Here is a 19,946-nt window from a genome sequence, read left to right as displayed (position 1 = left end):
ATCATAATGACTGGTTTATTTGCACAGGGTATTTTATGGAGGAATAAATAAGTAAAAGGATGCTGTGAGTCTAGACGAGATTATATTCAAAATTAAGTGATACAGAATTCAGCCCTTCCTTTGTGAAAAGTACAAAGTAAAAAAAGTAATCCCTTAAGTCATTGTTTAAAGTGTAAGAGACACAATGAAAACACATATTCAGGGTAATAAAATGTTCTGAAATTAGATAGTGGGTGCTTGCTTTGGCAGCACATACACTAAAATTGAAATTAGATAGTGGTAATGGTTGTACAAATTATGACAATAATTTACCAAATATACTAAGAAACCCACTGAACTGTATACTTTTTTTAAAGATTTATTTATTTATTTATTTATTTATACAAGCACTGGGTACAGTCAGAAGCGCGGGAGGGTGAGAGAATTCACCAGAGCCAGAGCAGGGAGCAGAACAGGCAGGAGGATCGAAGTACATTGCTGAGGGGAGCAGCGGGCGGCAGAAGAGGTCTGCGTGCCATGTGGGACCCTCCTCCGGTGGCCGGGGAAGCAGCCGGGGATAGAACAACCAGAGCTCAACCGCTGCGCCACCGGGGAGGCCCTGAACTGTATACTTTAAAAGAGTGAATTACATATAGTACTTGAAGTATATCGATAAAAAAATAATACACAATTTACCAAAACTGGATTAATCTAACATAGGGCGCAGTTTAAAGAAACAAAGTAGAAAACCATACACACTGCTGCTATTTAGCAGAAATGCCAAGAAAGCCAAAAGCTAGTAATATCAAACCAATTTCTGTCCTCAATATTTTACCTCAAAACAAATGGAATTACTGTGCAGCAATTTAAAAATTGCTAGGCAAATTAGCTATATGGAGCAAGAGGTAAGATCTTATCATTATCATCTATATATTTTCTTATTAAAGAAACTATACTAATCTATCAGTTCTATAATTTAATAAAATCTCAGGCCAGTAAGCCTTAATTAGAATACGAGGATTCATGTAGGTTTTAATAACTCAATAAAAATCACTTTACTGAAATTCAAATTACATCTCCAACGAACTGTTTCTTAAATAATCTATTAAGTCAGGATAGGCGTTTCTTTTCTAAGCAGAAAACCATCTTTTGGAAGGGGAATTATAATTAGGGCAGTAAATTTTGTTTATAATTCACTGGGTTCATTACGTCCACTCAACTAGGCTAACATGACATCAAATAAACCATTCACTGACAAAATGTTAAGCCAATAAAGCATCAAATTTCAATTCTCTCTGACCTAATTTGTAATCTATATAGTGGAACTGAAATATCTCCCAATCTCTTTCTGTTCACACAGTTTTAATTTTTAATTACCTGCTACAGGAAACAAGATATTTTAGCTATTTTTTACTTGTCACAAAAGCACATGGGTGGGAAAGGCTTAGCTATGTAAACTATCCAATGTAAGTAAGCTATGCTATACATTTCCAAAATCGGAATTTTGTTTAAATGCTAGAACTGAATGTACCATTGCCTATTCTCCTTTTAAGTTAATGTGTGACAGATACAAGTAAATATTATGACTTCCACCTCTACTTTCACTTTCTTAAATACTGCTATAGAAGAATGAATATCACTGTGACAATTTGAGATAACAAAGATACTACTATATGATGCTGCAAGGCAGCAAAACCAAAATTTTTACAGTAAATTAAATGTATTCCTGTCCACTATACAAAAACAAAAATGAGACAGAAAAATCTGGTCTAGAATTAATAATGAATATATTTCTTATAAAACAAACAGGTGATTTCTACCATAGCCATATGGCAGGCTAAATATGGTAAGAAGTCTTCTATTACAATAAAATAGTTCAATTCAGCATAAGATGTAACGTTTGCTACACTGCAGGCCTCACAGGAAGAAAACTACTAAAGAAAAGAAAAATCTCCAAGGATACCAAAAGAAAAGATTGCTCAAAGTTTAAAAGCACGAAGCCATGGCCTAGAGGCAAATTAGGACTCCCAGGAAAGATGTTAGTAATATTCCCTAATTCCTGGCACAACAAATTCAGAATATTAAAGGAATTCATCCCTCAATTAAGTTCCAAGTTCAATTACAGATAAAAATGAGAAAAATATGGACTTTATAATTAGCTGGACAAGTCTGAGATAAAATTTCTATTTTTACTGAAATCATATTAAGTTTATCAATTAACAGGCAAGAATTCAAGTAGTACTCTAAAATATGAATAATGAAGATGAGCCCCACCCAATATAAAACATAATAAAAAGTATCATGTTGACAAACATTAGAGACACAAAATGGAAAGTCAGACCAGATCCAAGCACATAAGGAAAGTCAACAGATGGTAAAAGGTCTCATATTTGAGGAGTAAAGATACTTAATAAGTGTTGGAACAACTATTAGCTATCTGGAAAAAGATAAATTTGGATTCACAGCATTTATTATATATCATGATAAACTCCAAACAGATCAGAGATTTCTTTTTTTAATTAATTATTTATTTATGCAAGTACCGGGGTACAGACCAGATTCACGGGAGGGTGAGAGGATTCACCAGAGACAGAGCGGTTAACAGATCAGACTGCTGAAACACACTGCTGAGGGGAGCAGCGGGCGAGACAGGACAGGTCCGCCCCACCATGTGGGACCCTCGCCAGCCGGCTGAGATTGAACTGGTGCTGCAGAGGCTGAGGACAGCTTCACAGCGCTGCGCTCAACCGCCGGCGCCACCAGGGGAGGCCCAACAGATCAGAGGTTTCTATGTTAAAAACTGAAACATAAAAAGTCCTGAAAAATACATAAGGAGAGCCTCCCTGGTGGCACAAGGGGTTAGCACGCAACCTATGAAGCTGTCCACAGCCTCTGCAGCACAAGTTCCATCCCCGGCCAGGGAGCTACCCACATGGCACAGCAGGCCTTTTCTGTCTTGCCCGCTGCTCCCCTTAGCAATGTATTTTGGTTAGTCCGCCTGTTCTGTTCCCTACTCTGTCTCTGGTGAATCCTCTCGACCCCCACAACTCTGGCCTGTACCCCAGCTCTTGTATAAAAATAAATAAATCTTTAAAATAATGATAATAATAATAATAATTACATAAACAGTTGACCAAAATCATTCTGTACTAACCAGGACAAGAATCTCTCCCCCTCCTTGTTTTTGTCTGGACACTGCTGAATGAAAAAAAACCGTCCCTTTAAAAGAGAAAATGCAGCCTTTGCAGCGCTGGTTCGTTCCCTGGCTGCCAGTGAGGGTCCCACCAAAAAAAAAAAAGAGAAAATGCATACTCTATCTATGTGTTTAACGGAAATTTAAGACCTATTATTTGCTATAAAGATAGCATCAACCGACCACTTTTAAAGAAACAGGGAAATGTTTGTTAAAACAACCTTGCTTTAAAATAAAACCCCAAAGTTTTCATAGACTACTATCATTCTTCACAATAGTCACTCTTTCCCTCCTTAGCCAGTGATGCTTAATCTTTTGAGTCATGAACCTTCTGAGTATCTGGTAAGAGTTATGTAAAAATGAAGTTAAAGACACAAACTTCTGCACAGATTATCATACTATGAGGACAACCAACTATACCCAAACCTTTCCAAAATACCAGGTTGTGAAGTCCTACCTTAAGCTGTAAAAAGGAAGGGAAAACATTCATAAGAATCAAATAACAGATACCATATATAAATTTAATTATTTATATAACTATTTAAGATAGATATTACTAGTGAAAACCATGGCTCAGTAAGTAAACCAAATTGCTTAAATACAATAATAAAGCTGAGATTTGAATTTGGTTCTGACTCCTTAACCCATGCTCTCCATTATCTTTGAAGAACCAATTAATATATTCAACAGCAGTTTTGCAACTATATAGATAACTTCTTTCTAAAACCCAGACTGCACTCTACTACAAAAAAAATATGTGGGATATATATTGAGAGTAAGTAAATATTATGGGTGAAATATTTTCAGTACAAAAACTTCATGATTATGCCATTTAAAAAGCACTATAGAAGGAAGACTATAGACAATCATCTGCAGTCCTTTACAAATTGACTGAGCAAGATAAGCTCTAATACTATTTCAAGTAAAAAGGTCTAGATAAAAGCGTTCACCAACCCCATGAAAATGCTTGAGGTCAGTGGAAACAAATATTATCTTCATTTCACAGATGACGAAAATAATATTCAGGGTAGGTTAGCCAACTCCAAGATTCATCCAGTTAATTTTCTTTAAGAACAGGGCCTCCCTGGTGGCACAAGGGGTTAAGATGCAATCTATGAAGCTAACCGCAGCCACCGCAGCACGAGTTGGATCCCCAGCCAGCGAGCAACCCACATGGTGCAGCAGACCTCTCCTGACTTGCCTGCTGCCCCCCTCAGCAGTGTATTTCAGTCAATCTGCCTGTTCCGTTCCCCACTCTGTCTCTGGTGGATCCTCTCACTGCCCACACCTCTGGCCTGTACCCGTTCTTGTATGCATAAATAAATCTTTAAGAAAAATTTTAAGAACAGGTACAAAATCTTAAAAAAAATTTATCATCTACTCATTCAGTTGATATTTATCAGTAAAACATCCAAGTTAATTACATTTCTTTGATTTGCACAGAATGGCAACTATTAACAATTTCTGGATGCCACAGCAATTTGGAAAACAAATAGTCCACATTGTTATTATTTCTGGAACATATAGAAAGCACATGAATTTGCCATTAAGGACCTAATAGTAGGGCCTCCCCAGTGGCGCGGCAGTTGAGCGCTGGGTTGCGAAGCTGCCTGCAGCCTCTACAGCGCTGGTTCGATCCCTGGCCACCGGGTGAGGGTCCCACAAGGCGCGCAGATCTTTCCTGCTGCCCGTTGCTCCCCTCAGTAGTGTATCGTCAGTCTGCCTGTTCTGTTTCCCGCTCTGGCTCTGGTGAATTCTTTTACCCTCCCGCGCTTCTGACTGTACCCAGTGCTTGTATAAATAAATAAATAAATCTTTAAAAAAAAAAAAAGGACCTAACAGTAAAGTCAAGTTATTTCTCACTCTCAGGGATAGTCAAAAGTGTTAGGTCAATTCTTTCTCCCTACCTCTAGTGTATTACTTATGTGTACATACAATGTAAATCTTCATGTGGGCACATATTATACCTACAGTCTAAAATTAGATATTATAGGGCCTCCCCTGTGGCACAGCCGTTGAGCGCTGGGCTGCGAAGCTGCCTGCAGCCTCTGCAGCGTCAGTTCAATAGCTGGCCGCCCGTGAGGGTCCCACATGGCGCACAGAACTCTCCTGCCACGCCCACTGCTCCCCTCAGCAGTGTATTTCCTCGGTCTGCCGATTCTGTTCCCTGCTCTGGCTCTGGTGAGTTCTCTCGCCCTCCCATGCTTCTGACTGTACCCAGTGCTTGTATAAATAAATAAATAAACAAATCTTTAAAAAAAAAAATTAGGTATTATATACAATGACTATAATTTGCAGTCAGCACATGATTTAAAACTTTACTAAAAAAGTAAACAGAGTTATGAAAAATTAGTCTTTATACTTGGATAGCTACCAGGAAAGTGGGGACAGTTTTTAATATATTAACTTGCTTTATGAGGAACAACAGGTATTAATCCTCACAAATTCAATATTCTTTCCACTATACAACATTAGGAGTAGCAATCTGGGTATATCCATTAAAATATTTGCCATAATTCAACAAATACAAATATATTCATTTGTACATCTCTGAAAACAGCCTCAGCCTATTTTAGGCACAGAAAATAAACTATTTGGAAAAGACATATGAAGATTGAAATAAAACTTCCTAGATGATGTATGAAAGTTAGATAGGAATAGAGAATTTCAAACATTTAATGATCACATATTGTGGGGAATTCTACTCACCCGTTTTGAAGGACAGTGTTCATTCTTTTCATCTGTCATCTTCCCACTTTTAAGTGCTTTTCTTGGGTGCTTGATAGTTGCTTTTATGGCAGGTCGACATACATAGTTCTCCAAGTTCTTTGGAGGTTTTTTAGTTCTCTTAGCCTGAAGACCAATTTTCAATTTTAAATTTCCCTCTGAAAAGTTCGTTTCTTTCACTGAAAACTGTTGCTGTGCATCAGTCAAACCATCATCTTTCCCTGATTCAATGTTTCTTTCCCGACTCCACTTGCGAATATCCTCCTCCTCCTTTGTGTTGTTCTCTAGCTCCACTTCTCTCTTGCTGACCAGTGTGCCAGTATTGATGGCAGAGGGACTCTTTCTTGAAAATCCTTCGGAATCAGAACCCAATCCTAACATAGCAGTATTTCTAGGGTCCATCACAAGTGTATGTTATTGCCAAGAAATCTTAGGAAAAATTTTACAGAACTGTGTTCCATAAAAAACAGGGATCTCCAAAACTTGCAAACAGCATCTCTTTCTCTGCAGGACAGACCATAACAAAAATTTATCAGAATAGCGCCAAGTATTGGTTAACATGAGAAATGGATATAGTGGGAAAGGGTCAAAAGGTTAGGAAGAATCCACAATCACCATGAAAATAAACCATAATGTACTTCAAAATGGATTGAAATTCATTTGTTATATTTAGTTATAAATAAATTTTAACTTTCAGAATAAAATTATTATTCACAAGATACCATGAACCATCTATAGTGGTAGAATACAAATCAGTCTTTAACAACTGCTGTGAAAACTCAAGCAAGGAGTTTGTGCAACTAATGATCAAGCACACAGTAAGAAAAAAAAAATTCCTATGCTTTACCAGTCCTCAATTTTAAGGGAATATACTTCTTGCATCTGAATTGAATAAAATCAGTTTCAATGAAGGTAAAGAATCATGTTTTGGGCTGGCTTCAGTGCTCCAAACTTTTCTAAGAGGTTGTCAGGGCTTTTTAGGTTGGGACTCAGACGGGAATTATCTGTTGCTGGTGTATAATTCAACTCTGAATTCATTCATTCATTCATTCATTCATTCAAAAGTATTTCTGAGCACCTACTATGTGCCTCATATTGTGCACATCCAGTACTCAACTAAACAAATCCTATTCTTTGTAAGACTTCTGTATTGAGAACAAATGTTAAACAGATAATTATAGAAATGATTTATAACAGTTGATATAAAATTTTTTTTAATTAGAAGTAAATTTTTACAATAGCAAATAATGACTGGCATGCTTCAATTCGCCAAATTCTTAAAATATTTTTAAATCAGCTTGCTAATTTATTATTTTACCACAGTTGGTATACCTTACCTGGAAATCTGAATAATCGATACAGGGCAACTCTCTCCTCATAAAGATCGTCAGAAAATAAGCTTACTATATAATCAGAAGGATGATTAGCAAGCATGAAAACAAAACAAAACAATTCACTATTGAATTGGTAAGTAGTATTCATTTTAAGCATATGTCTGAATCAAGATTCAAGACCAATATCTGGAAAAAGAAGAAAATCCTATCCAATAAAAATTTCCACTTATGAAGCTGAATATTTTAGCTTAAGTAATATGCATTAAAACTCTATTTTCCAGGGCCTCCCCTGGTGGCGCAGCGGTTGAGCGCTGGGCTGCCTGCAGCCTCTGCAGCGCCAGTTCCATCCCTGGCCACCAGCAAGGGTCCCACATGGCCCACAGACCTCTCCCGCCGCACCCACTGCTCCCCTCGGCAGTGTATTTCGTCAGTCTGCCTGTTCTGTTCCCCACTCTGGCTATGGTGAATTCTCTCACCCTCCCGTGCTTCTGACTGTACCCAGTGCTTGTATAAATAAATAATCTTTAAAAAAAAAACAAACTCCGCTTGGCCTCCCCGGTGGCGCAGCGGTTGAGTGCCGGGTTGCAAAGCTGCCCGCGGCCTCTGAGGCGCCGGTTCGATCCCCGGCTGCTCCCCAGCCACCGGAGGAGGGTCCCATACAGCGCGCAGACCTCTCCTGCCGCCCGCTGCTCCCCTCAGCAGTGTACTTCGGTCCTTCTGCCTGCTCTGCTCCCCGCTCTGGTGAATTCTCTCACCCTCCCACGCTTCTGACCGTACCCAGTGCTTGTATAAATAAATAAATACATACATCTTAAAAACCAAAAAAAAAAACAAAAAACTCTTGCTTTCCAAAAAAAAAAAAAAATTTTTTTTAACTTCTTACAAGGAAAGTAAGTAAAATGCCTAGCCCAAAGACTAACACATAGCAAAGGTTCAATAAAAATACCAAAAATTTGGGCCTCCCTGGTGGCGCAAGGAGTTAAGATGCAACCTATGAAGCTATCCACAGCCACGCAGCACGAGTTGGAGCCCCAGCCAGGAATCTACCCACATGGCACAGACCTCTCCTGTCTGGCCCGCTGCTCCCCTCAGCGGTGTATTTCAGTCAATCTGCCTGTTCTGTGCCCAACTCTGTCTCTTGTGAATCCCCTCACTCACCCACACACACACCTCTGGCCTGTACCCCAGTTCTTGCATGCAAAATTAAATAAATCTTTTTTAAAAAACCAAAAATTTTATTACTACTAGTAATTTTATAGCAGCAGTTTTAGTAGTTACTCAACAAATACTTGCAAGCTGACTAAACTCTTTAGTTTGTTCTTACTCTATTCATTCACACAGACAGCTCAAAGTGTAGTACTCTTCCAATAGTTCACTCTGACAATTCCTACTGCCTACCACTTTATATATTAACACTTCACAATGACATTCAAAGCGTTTCATAATCGGGCTCTATTCAAATTTGTTTGTCCTTATTTCTCAACATACATCCCCTAGGATTTAGTCAATTTAGTTTTCTTTTCTGTTCCTAACAAATCAGGTTGCTATCTGCTTCTGTGTTGTGTGCCTTCTTTCCCCTATCTTCTCCATAATAAATTCACATCCTAAAATTCAAAACACTCTGAAAATCAAGTGTTTTCATAACTCACTAGTGACAAAACCTAAACCTAACCACAATTGCTATGAACAGTCAGGTATTTCACTGTAGAAGTACTAATATGTTTGATTAAGAAGCACTATTCCAAACACCACAGTGGAAATAACTCAATTTATATTATCTTTCTAAAAGCAAAAAAACTACTGGCATCAAAAGTTTTAGATGCGGCCTCCCCTGGTGGCGCAGGCGGTTGAGTGCCGCGCTGTGAAGCTGTCCGCAGGCTCAGCAGCGCTGGTTCGATCCCAGCCGGCCGGTGAGGGTCCCACATGGTGTGGCAGACCTCTCCTGTCGCGCCCACTGCTCCCCTCAGCAGTGTATTTGGTCAGTCTGCCTGTTCTGTTCTCCGCTTTGTCTCTGGTGAATCCTCTCACCCTCCCATGCATCTGGTTTGTACCCTGGTTCTTGTATAAATAAAAAATAAATCTTAAAAAAGTTTTAGATGAAGTATGGGGAGATCTATATTCTTAGCTCTATGTTTAAGCTTATATTGGCCTGATCCTCCCCTAAATACCTATTATCCATACAGGACCACAATTTTTCTTGCTCCACATTTGTCAGCTACATCCCTAAATAGACTATACTTAAAAGTAAGCTTCATGAGGGCAGGGACCTCTTTTGGCTTGTTCACCATTATATCCTCAGCTCCTGGAACAATGAATAGCACGTATTTTAGTGTCCCAAAATAATTAAATGAATGAATGAATTTTAGGTCTGTATAGCTTCTAACAATGTCTAGCATGTAGAAAATGTTTCTCCTTTTTTGTAATTTCCTGGGTTACAATGAGAACACTACATACAAATTTTGTATGTTGACTGTATTTCATAGAGGTAGTTTTTGTAAACTTACTAAAATATCTCAATTTCACCACTAACAGCTTCCAAATAATATCTTAAATCTTTTGTTTCACAAAGCTGATATAAGAAAAACAACCATGCCCACAGATCTCATTTTTCATTACTAACCACTAACCTCATGTAAACTAACCCATTCACTCCACCATTCTCCTAGTCAACTATTCATATCTTCACTCTCACTGACTTTGCTCCAATCTCCTAATAGTAGAAACAATTAGAAGAAATCTGCCAAAGTTTCCACCATGTATCTGCTCACCTGTCAGTGTCTATTCTAGAATTTTGCCTACCTTCCCATCATACTATATAAATATATCTTATCTGCTTCCTACCTCTCTAAATCCTACTCCCTGTTGTCTTCTCAAGAACACTAGCCTCTTTTTCTCTCACATCATCCATTTCTCACTGATCCTATGATAATGCCAACCAGCACGAAAACATACCAGTTTTTCTAAGAAAACTCCTCTTGAGAGCCTTCCTAGTAGCACAGGGGCTAAAGTCTCAGGGCTACCAAGCAATTGCCAGCCACTGTGGCATGAGTTTGATGCCCGGCCAGGGAGCTTACAGACATGGTATAGCAGACCTCTCCTGTCTTACCTGCTGCTCCCCTCAACAGTGTGTTTCTGTTCAGTTCCCCACTCTGTCTCTGGTGAGTCCTCTCATCCCCAGCACCTCTGGCTTATACCCCGGTTCTTGTATGCATAAATTAATAAAAATAAATCTTTTGAAAAAAGAAAACTCAGGGGCCTCCCTAGTGGTGCAGTGGGTTGAGCGCAGTGCTGTGAAACTGTCCGCAGCCTCTGCAGCATGGTTTGATTCCCAGCTGGCCACGGAGATTCCCACATGGCACGGCAGACCTCTCCTGTCACACCCGCTACTCCCCTCAGCAGTGTATTTCTGTCGTCTGCCTGTTCTGCTCCCTGCTCTGTTTCTGGTGAATCCTCTCATCCTCCCATGCCTCTGGCCTATACCCCAGTTCTTGTATAAAAATAAATAAATCTTTAAAAAAAAAAAAAGGAAGAAAGAAAACCCCTCATCCTCCTCCATTTTCCCATTTCTCTATTCCACTTACATAACAAAACTTCTTGGAAAGTTATCTATATTTCCTATCTCCAAATTTTCACCCTTTTTTCCCTCTTAAACTTACCAATTACACCTTAACCACCATCTCTCAACAAAAATGCTGGTCAAGGTCACCAACATAAGCAATCTATAAACAGACGAATAGCCCCTTCTTCACTTGACTTGCAGGATACCTCTCTCTCAATTCTCCTAATGCTTACTCAAACTCAGTCGCCTTTACAGGTTCTTCCTTTTCTCCCTGAACTCTAAACATTGGAGTGAACCAGGTGTGTTCCTCTATTTTTTAACATAAGAAAATTACATTTTTATTGTTAAAATGATACACATAGCTGGGGAAGAAATCAAATGTGGTATAATACAATCATGTATTATTTGGTTCCCCTATAATCCTGCTATAAGTAAAACCATACAATATTTTTCTTTTTCCTTCTGAATTATTTCACTGAGCATGATTCCTTCCAGCTCCATCCATGTTGCTGCAAATGGCATGGGCTGATCTTTTTTGATTGCTGAATAATATTGCATTGTATATATATACCACCACATCTTCTTGATTCAGTCATCTATTTTTTGGCATTTGGGTTGTTTCTAGGTTTTACCTATTGTAAACAGTGCTGCAGTAAACATAGGGGCACAGGTGCTCTTATTTTTTTAAGATTTATCTATTTATGCATATAAGAACTGGGGTACAGGCCAGAGGTGTGGAGGGTGAGAGAATTCACCAGAGACAGAGAGGGAAGCAGAACATGCAGACTGACTGAAATACACTGCTGAGAGGAGCAGCAGGAGAGTCAGGAGAGGTCTGCTGCACCATGTGGGTAGCTCCCTGGCCGGGGATCAAACTCTTGCTGCAGTGGCTGCGGATAGCTTCATTGGTTGCATCTTAATCCCTTGTGCCACCAGGGAGGCCCTACAAGTGTTGTTTTTTTAAAAAGATTTATTAATTTATGCATACAAGAACTGGGGTACAGGCCAGAGGTGCAGGGGCTGAGAGGATTCACCAGAGACAGAGTGGGGAAAAGAACAGGCAGACTGACTAAAATACACTGCTGAAGTGATAGTGAAGGCAAAGGTAAACAGCTGGGACTACATCAAATTAAAGAGCTTCTGCACAGCAAAAGAGACAATAACAAAAACCAAGAGAAACCCCACCGACTGGGAGAACATTTTTGCACACAACACTAATGATAAAGGACTGATCACAAAAATCTACAAAGAGCTGATGAGACTCAACAAAAACAAAGAAAATAATCCTGTCAAAAAATGGGCAGAAGAGCTAAAAAGAAACTTCTCTGAAGAGGAAATGCAAATGGCCAACAGGCATATGAAAAAATGTTCAACATCACTTGTAATCAGGGAAATGCAAATCAAAACTACCATGAGATACCATCTTACACCAGTGAGAATGGCACATATTAAAAAAACTAGCAACAACAAATGTTGGTGAGGTTGTGGAGAAAAAGGAACTCTCCTGCACTGTTGGTAGGAGTGCAAACTGGTCCAACCACTATGGAGAGCTGTGTGGAGATTTCTAGACCTACTAAACATAGAGCTTCCATATGATCCAGCAATTCCACTCCTAGGTATTTACCCAAAGGACACAGAAATATCAATTCCAAAGAGCACCTGCACCCCGCAGCACTATTTACAATAGCTAAGCTTTGGAAACAACCCAAATGCCCAAAAATAGATGACCGGATCAAGAAGATGTGGTACATATACACCATGGAATATTACTCAGCATTCAAAAAAGATAAACACATGCAATTTGCAGCAACATGGATGGCGCTGGAAGGGATCATGCTCAGCGAAATAAGCCAGAAAGAAAAAGAAAAATACCGGATGGTCTCACTTATAGCAGGAATCTAGAAAACGTAAATAAGAGACCAGGAAAAAGAATAACTATAAGAAAGAAAAAATCAAAATCAACTAACAACTATGAACCAGAGACACACTATGGGGGGTGGGGGCAGGGAAAGGAGGGATTGGGGTCAAAATAAGGGGGTTGCAATTGTATGGGGAATATAAAAATAAAATTTAAATTAAAAAAAATTAAAATAAAATAAAATAAATAAAATAAAATACACTGCTGAGGGGAGCAGTGGGCCAGTCAGGAGAGGTCTGCTGCACCATATGGGTTGCTTGCTCCCTGGCTGGCCGGGGATCGAACTCATGCTGCAGAGGCTGTGGATTGCTGCATAAGTGTTGTGCTTAACCCCTTGTACCACCAGGGAGGCCCCAGATGTTCTTTTGAATCAATGTTTTTGTGTCCTTTGGGTAGATCCCTGGGAGTGGAATTGCCAGGTCATATGGTAGCTCCATTTTCAGTGGACTGAGGAATCTCCAGACAGCTTTCCATAGTGGTTGAACCAGTTTGCACTCCCACCAGCAATGTAGGAGAGTTCCTTTTTCACCACATCCTCGCCAACACTTATTGCTAGATTTTTTGATATGTGCCATTCTTACTGGTGGTATCTCAATGCGGTTTTGTCTTCTTCTCTCCTTTTTTTATTTATTTATACATACAAGAACTGGGGCACAGGCCAGAGTTGTTGGGGGTGAGAGGATTCACCAGAGACAGAGTGGGGAACAGAACAGGCAGATTAACTGAAATACACTGCTGAGGGGAGCAGTGGGCGAGTCAGGAGAGGTCTGCTGTGCCATGTGGGTAGCTCCTGGCCGGGGATCGAACTCGTGCTGCAGTGGCCGCAGCTAGATTCTTGGTTGTATCTTAATTCCTTGCACCACCAGGGAGGCCCTGTCTTCTCCTTTTTTTAAAAAAATATTTATTTATTTTTATACAAGAACTGGGGTACAGGCCAGAGATACGGGGGGTGAGAGCATTCATCAAAGACAGAGCAGGGAACAGAACAGGCAGACGGACTGAAATACACTGCTGAGGGGAGCAGCAGGCCAGACAGGAGAGGTCTGCTTTGCCATGTGGGTTTCCCTGGCTGCCTGGGAATCAAACTCGTGCTGCAGTGGCTGCAGATTGCTTCATAGGTTGAGTCTTAACCCCTGTGCCACCAAGGAGGCCCTCTTCTCCTTTTTTAACTACACTTCCTACATGATCAGATTTAATCTTTTAACTTAAAATTCTAAAAATCAGGATTCACAAATTCCTACTTCCAGATAGAAACCAGCTAAAACCTCTTCCTGGAAATCCAGAAACACCTATCTAAATGCCTATGTGACACACTGGCTGGATGTTTGTAATTAGGCACTTCAAGGTTAATGCCTACATCGATTCATCTTCGCCCACCCCACTTTCCCAAATCTGTTCTTCCCATAGGCTTCTTTATCTCAATAAATGCAATTTCAACTCATAATATTTATGCCAAAAAATTCTAACCACCCATGATTCCTTTCTTTTTTTAATGCTTCATGTCTTATCAGTCAGCAAAGTCGTCTATCTTCAAAATGTATGAAGAATCAGTTTCTCACAACTTGGACAGCTATCAATCAGATCAGATTAATAATATCTGACCTAGTCTATTGCAGTAGCCTCCTAACTGGTTCCTTACTTCAGTGTCATAGTATGTCACTCCTCTGCTCAAAACCCTTTCAATGTCTTCCTATCACATTCAAACTAGAAGTCCTTACAATGTTTTGAAGGCCCTATCTAATCTGCTTTAAAAACTCCCCACCTACCTCTCTTCAATCTCCTACCACTCTCCCCACTTAGTTCTAAGAAACAGGGGACATAGGACACCTCCTTCTGTTTTTCAAATACAAAAGAAATACTCGTACTTTAGGGCCTTTTTGCACTTATTATTCTGTCCAAATAGCACACTACCCACATAATTGCATGGTTTGCTCTTTTACTTCCTTTACTTCTTTTTTTGTTTAATTGAGGTAACATTAGTTTATAACATTATATACATTTCAAGCGTACAGATTTTTACCTCAGCAACTGTTATTTCCACCACAAATACCAAAAGTTCAATCGCCATCCACCACAAAGCTATTTCCTTCCCCACACTGATAACCATTTTGTTGTCAAGAGTTAAAAGGTCTTTGTTTTTAGTTGTGTTTGATTGCTTTTGCTTTTCTTTACATTCCACAAATGATACATTTGTCTTTCTCCTTTTTATTTATTTCATTTAGCCTCATTCCCTCAAGATCTATCCCTGTTGCTGAAAATAGCAAGATTTAATCTTTTTTATGGTTGCATAACATTCCATTGTGTATGTATATTACAACTTGAAAAAAGATTTTATTGAGGTAACATTGGCTCACAACATTGTATGTGATGCAGAGCATAGGAACATATTTCCTCAGAAGCATGTTCTCAACACTCCCACCACCAAGGCAACCAATATCACATCTTAATGCATTCATTCATCACTGGGCAACCTCCTTCATGTCTCTGCTTAAATGTAACCTCACCCAAAAAAAACAAAAAATCCCTGACCATCGTTCATAAAATAGAAAAACACCTATCCTACCACAGTCTTCTCACTCTGTTCTATTTTTTTCATTGCTCTTCTCACCATCTGGAGTACAGTATATTTATATATTGTCTCTATCTTCCCACTGGAATGCAAATTCCACCAGGAAACAGATTTCTATCAGCTTACTTCAATGATGTATCCCAGCATTAGAAATGTACCTGTCACATAGGAGCTATTCAATAGATAAGAATTAATTTCATGCCATAAGTGAGTTATGTTTTATAAGCTTTAATTTGTTCCTTTTTAAATCCCTTCTCCCCCCTCCCATCTTACTTGCTTCTTAATTGCTAATGCCCATTTTTGATCTCATGTTACTTTTGATTAATTATTAAAACAAATCCTCTCTGGAATAAAAACTAACAATATACACAAAATCAATTACTTTATATTCACTATGCACAAGTATACATGTTTAAATTTTTCCCTACAATTTTTGTTTTTTATATTAAAGAATGCCTAATGAAAGACTTGTGTAAGTCTTATTATATTTTTGTTAGTGCAAAGTAGAATTTAGGTATTTCTTCCCAAACTCAAAAGGATTTTGATCAGCACTGATTTGCTTTCAAAGCATTCCAGAGAAGAGTTTTGGAGAGCATGATTCTCTTCAATTTAAAAGTGGAAAAACTGAGGGGGGTGAGGAGAAAAGTGGGGGAAAAATTGAGTAAGTTTGGGTCTCCCTGGTGGTGCAGCAGCTGGGCACTGGGTTGCCAAGCTGCCCACAGCCTCTGCAGCGCCGGTTCGATCCCCGGCCGCTGGGCGAGGGGACCACAGGCGTGCAGACCTCTCCTGCCATGCCCGCTGCTCCCCTAAGCAGTGTACTTTGTCAGTCTGCCTGTTCTGCTCTCCGCCCTGGCTCTGGTGAATTCTCTCACCCTCCCGCGCTTCTGACTATACGCAGTGCTTGTATAAATAAATAAATAAATCTTTAAAAAAAAAAAAAAAAAAAAAGAATAAGTTTCACAAATGATTACATAAATAGCAGGATATCTATAAACTGAAAAGGAATTAATTTAAAAACATTGATCACCACCCTAGAAATCCATACAAAATTAGGAAAACATGTTTCTCTAACTTGATCAAGGTGGAAAAGAATAACATGCTTAAGGTCATTTTAGGCAGCTGGAAAGTCATGATTGGCAAACCCCATATACCAAATTTAAGAGTTTCTAGTAAAGATAAATACAAATTCTGAAGATACTTCACAACAAAGAGTGCTTTTTATCTGCTGAAAGTAAACAGCTTGAAAAGCCGCCCCTACAGCTGCTGACAAAATGCTTTTAAACTTTCAAAACACTGTTCTTTGTGAATGGTACTCTTCCAGCTTTTGTAAAGATATCCACACAATCTAAGTTTTCCATTCAGGCACATGGATGCCATGTTGCTACACAACTTACTCTGGTTCCTACAACAATATATTCAGTTCACTTAAAATTTTTTAATCATAGTAACACTGCATTATAACATTACATACATTTCAGGTGTGCATCATTATAAATCAACATCTATATTAAGTTCACCATTAAAAGTTCAATTCTATCTTTCACCATGGAATTAACCCCTTTACCTTACTTACACACACCTTTCCCTTAAGTAACCACTAATTTGATCTTATAGTCTAAAAGATTATTTTTGTTTTATTTATTCAGTTGCTTTATTTCTTTACGTACCACTTATGAGTGAAATCACATGGTGCTTGTCTCCACCTGACTTATTTCACTAAGCATAGTGTCCTCTAGGTCCATGTCCATCCTTATTGTTGCAAATGGCAGGATTTAATCTTTTTTATAGCTGAACAGTATTCCATACAATATATTCAATTTAAAATATAATTCCATATACATAATTATATATAATTATATAACAGGTTGATGGCCTATACATATATAATTACATATATATAATTATATATATATAATTCCAAAAAGAAACACAAACTAGAACCGTTATAATATTTTTGCTCAAAGAGACAAATTCAACATTCATTTCAAAAGCAACTTTGGAATTTAGAGTATATCTTCAAATTTTTCCAAAACAGTATAGCCCAAAATCCAGGGCAACTAGCACTAAATACTGCTGTTAATATTCTATAATATGCCACTATATACCTGGGCAAACAATACAGATACAGAATTTTTGAACAGGAATTGCTCAGGCTTGTTTTTCACCTTCATACCCTATCTCCTCCATAGAATGACAACCACCAGCCAACCCTCACCTCCCACAGTAATCACATATCCAAGTAACGAAAGCCTGGTTATGGTAAAAAATAAATTCACTATTAATACAGTGCTCTGGTCAGTAAGATACTACACCACTCTGGAAAACAAGGAGACCTCTTTATGTGTAGTTACACTGTTTTTCATAAGGGGTAGAAAGGTAATAGACATTGTAGGGTAAAGAAAATATCAGGCTTTTCTGCCCTTCCGCCATCCGGATAGATGATGGATCCTTGTCCTGAATGCATCTGATGGCGGGCACCTGGAATAGGGTGTGGGCATAGGTAGATGGGATTCAGCTGAGCTAAGACTGTGCTTTTTTTAAGGGCGGCGTCACCGGGGGACGCCAGCAGCACCAGTAGCAGCAGTAGAAGCCGAAGCCGAAAGAGAAGCCGAGAAGCAGCAGAACGAACGCCAGAGAGCCCAGATAGAGTGAAGACTTGCTGGGGGCTGGGAGGCTGGCAGGCCTCCCAGCCCCCCAGCCAGCACCCCTGCCTGCCATATGCCTGGTGAACCCCAAATAAAAAACCTGCAAAACTACTGAGGACTCTGACTCCTCCTTTACCCGGTCTGCATGGGATCAGAAAACCTGCACTGTGCCCAGTTCTGCCCTTACAGACATACTTTGACAGAATGCTATTTAACAAGGCAATATAAAACCAACATATTGATATTTAAGAACTCTAAGTGATGAGTCCTTATGGTGATTTTAGTATTACTAAAAGTAATAAAAATACCTAACATTTACTGCAGTAAAATATTACTTAATATGTTCAAGAGTCTATGTTTAAGATTTTATACATGTTATCTCACTTAAGTCTCCCAATCACCATGAAATACTTGTTACTATTATCATCTCCTTTTTCAGAGATGAAAAAACAGGTTGATGGCCAATAAAAAGGTAGAGCCCAGATCCGCCTGGTTCCTTTTAAATGATATGCTATGTTGTGTCCCAAGGATCATTTCTAGTTCTGATCTTATTACTCCTCTATACCACATTTGACATATTTGCTATTTGAAACTTCCTAGCAGTCATCCACTTTCTTTTTGCTCCCAAACTACTTCTATCTCATCATTCCTTTATGCATTCATTATTCTTAGTCTTTTTCCTTCATTCATTCAGTAATGAATGAAGTACCTTATAATATGCTTTGAAAATTGTGACACCAAATGTACATACAAATATGGTCCTTGGTCTTATGAACTTTACATTTTAGAGAGGGAGGCAGATAAATGACTAATCATATAAATATGTAACTATAATAAAGTGAAGGTGCTACTATATATGAGGAAGTTTATCAAATGAACTTGGAGTGACAGGGAATGTATCTTAGAAAAACATTTAGCTAGAAGCTGAAACCCAGTTTTTACAGGAAATGGGCAAAATGTGGAGGTAAAAATAATGGCCCTACAAGGGAACACTGTATATAGAAAGTCCTTAAATTGTAAAGGTTAACAGTAGATAAACCAAAGAGGGAAAAGCACAAAACAGAAGTGGAAAGACAAATAAATGAAATAGCTTGCAAAGGGTTTTGTTGAGCTGGATTAGGGATTTGGAATCCAAAACTAAGCTCTGAGTAAGGGAGTAACAACACAATTTACATTTTAAGAAAGCCTCTAAGGTTGTTGTGGGGAAATGATTAGAAAGAAACATAGGTTGATTCTGTAATATCAATCATAAGACTGACATAACAAATTAGGGATGTACCACTGGAAATAAAAATGGATGACTGAGATATTTCAGAGGTAAAGTGTCAATAAAATACAGGAAGAGAGGGAAAGAAAACACAGGAAGAGAGGGAAAGAAAAGACGTGAGAAACTTATAAATAGCAAAGTGGTAGCATTTAGAGACTCCTTCAACAAATATTTACTAATTGCCCATTATGTAACAGGAACTAGGAATGGAGAAGTGCAAAAAACCCACAAAAGACCATATCTTCAAAAGGTTGACATTCTAGAAGTTGTTTGCCAGAATGAGATAGAAAGGGAAGATCAAGAGTTCAGTAATAAATACATTAAATTTCAAATGCCTGTGAAACATGTAAGTGGAAAGGCCAAGGAGATAGCTAGAATGTGTGTACAAGATATACTGGAGGCAGGTTAGTATACAATAATGCAAAAATGACTTTTTTCTCTCTTTTGGATAAGCAGACATTTAAATTATCACATGCAGACTGAACAAAGCTAGCAGATTTTTTTAGTTTAAGTAAATAGCTTGTATCATCTGATAAATTTGTTTTCCTTTATGGTCTTTACTAAACAGAGATTGTGTTCACTGTCCTATTTCTCAACATTAAAAACCAGATATGAATTAACTATGTAAGATTTAAAAAGAAAATTTATGGCACATTATGCATTTTAATGTGTCTGGGTTTCATGTACTTCAAGATTCTTATAGATGACCATTTATTTCTCATGATACAGCATATTAACTAAGTAATCATAGCGCC

At 38.6% G+C, this 19,946-nt stretch overlaps 1 protein-coding gene across 2 annotated transcripts in view; it reads right to left on the bottom strand.

Moving 5' to 3' along the window:
- ASH1L (ASH1 like histone lysine methyltransferase) overlaps nucleotides 1-19,946 on the bottom strand; it is a 213,512-nt gene that overhangs the window by 173,464 nt on the left and 20,102 nt on the right. For both annotated transcript variants that reach the window (XM_037499166.2, XM_037499167.2), the window contains one exon: nucleotides 5,882-6,403. In XM_037499166.2, the coding sequence (XP_037355063.1) occupies nucleotides 5,882-6,301 (420 nt within the window). In that variant the 5' untranslated portion in view covers nucleotides 6,302-6,403. The remainder of the gene's footprint in view (nucleotides 1-5,881; nucleotides 6,404-19,946) is intronic.

This window comes from Talpa occidentalis, unplaced genomic scaffold (assembly GCF_014898055.3).
Source record: "Talpa occidentalis isolate TD23 unplaced genomic scaffold, MPIMG_talOcc4v2.1 talOcc4.9, whole genome shotgun sequence".
NCBI classification, from domain to species: domain Eukaryota; kingdom Metazoa; phylum Chordata; class Mammalia; order Eulipotyphla; family Talpidae; genus Talpa; species Talpa occidentalis.
This window is presented reverse-complemented; position numbering and strand designations above follow the sequence as displayed.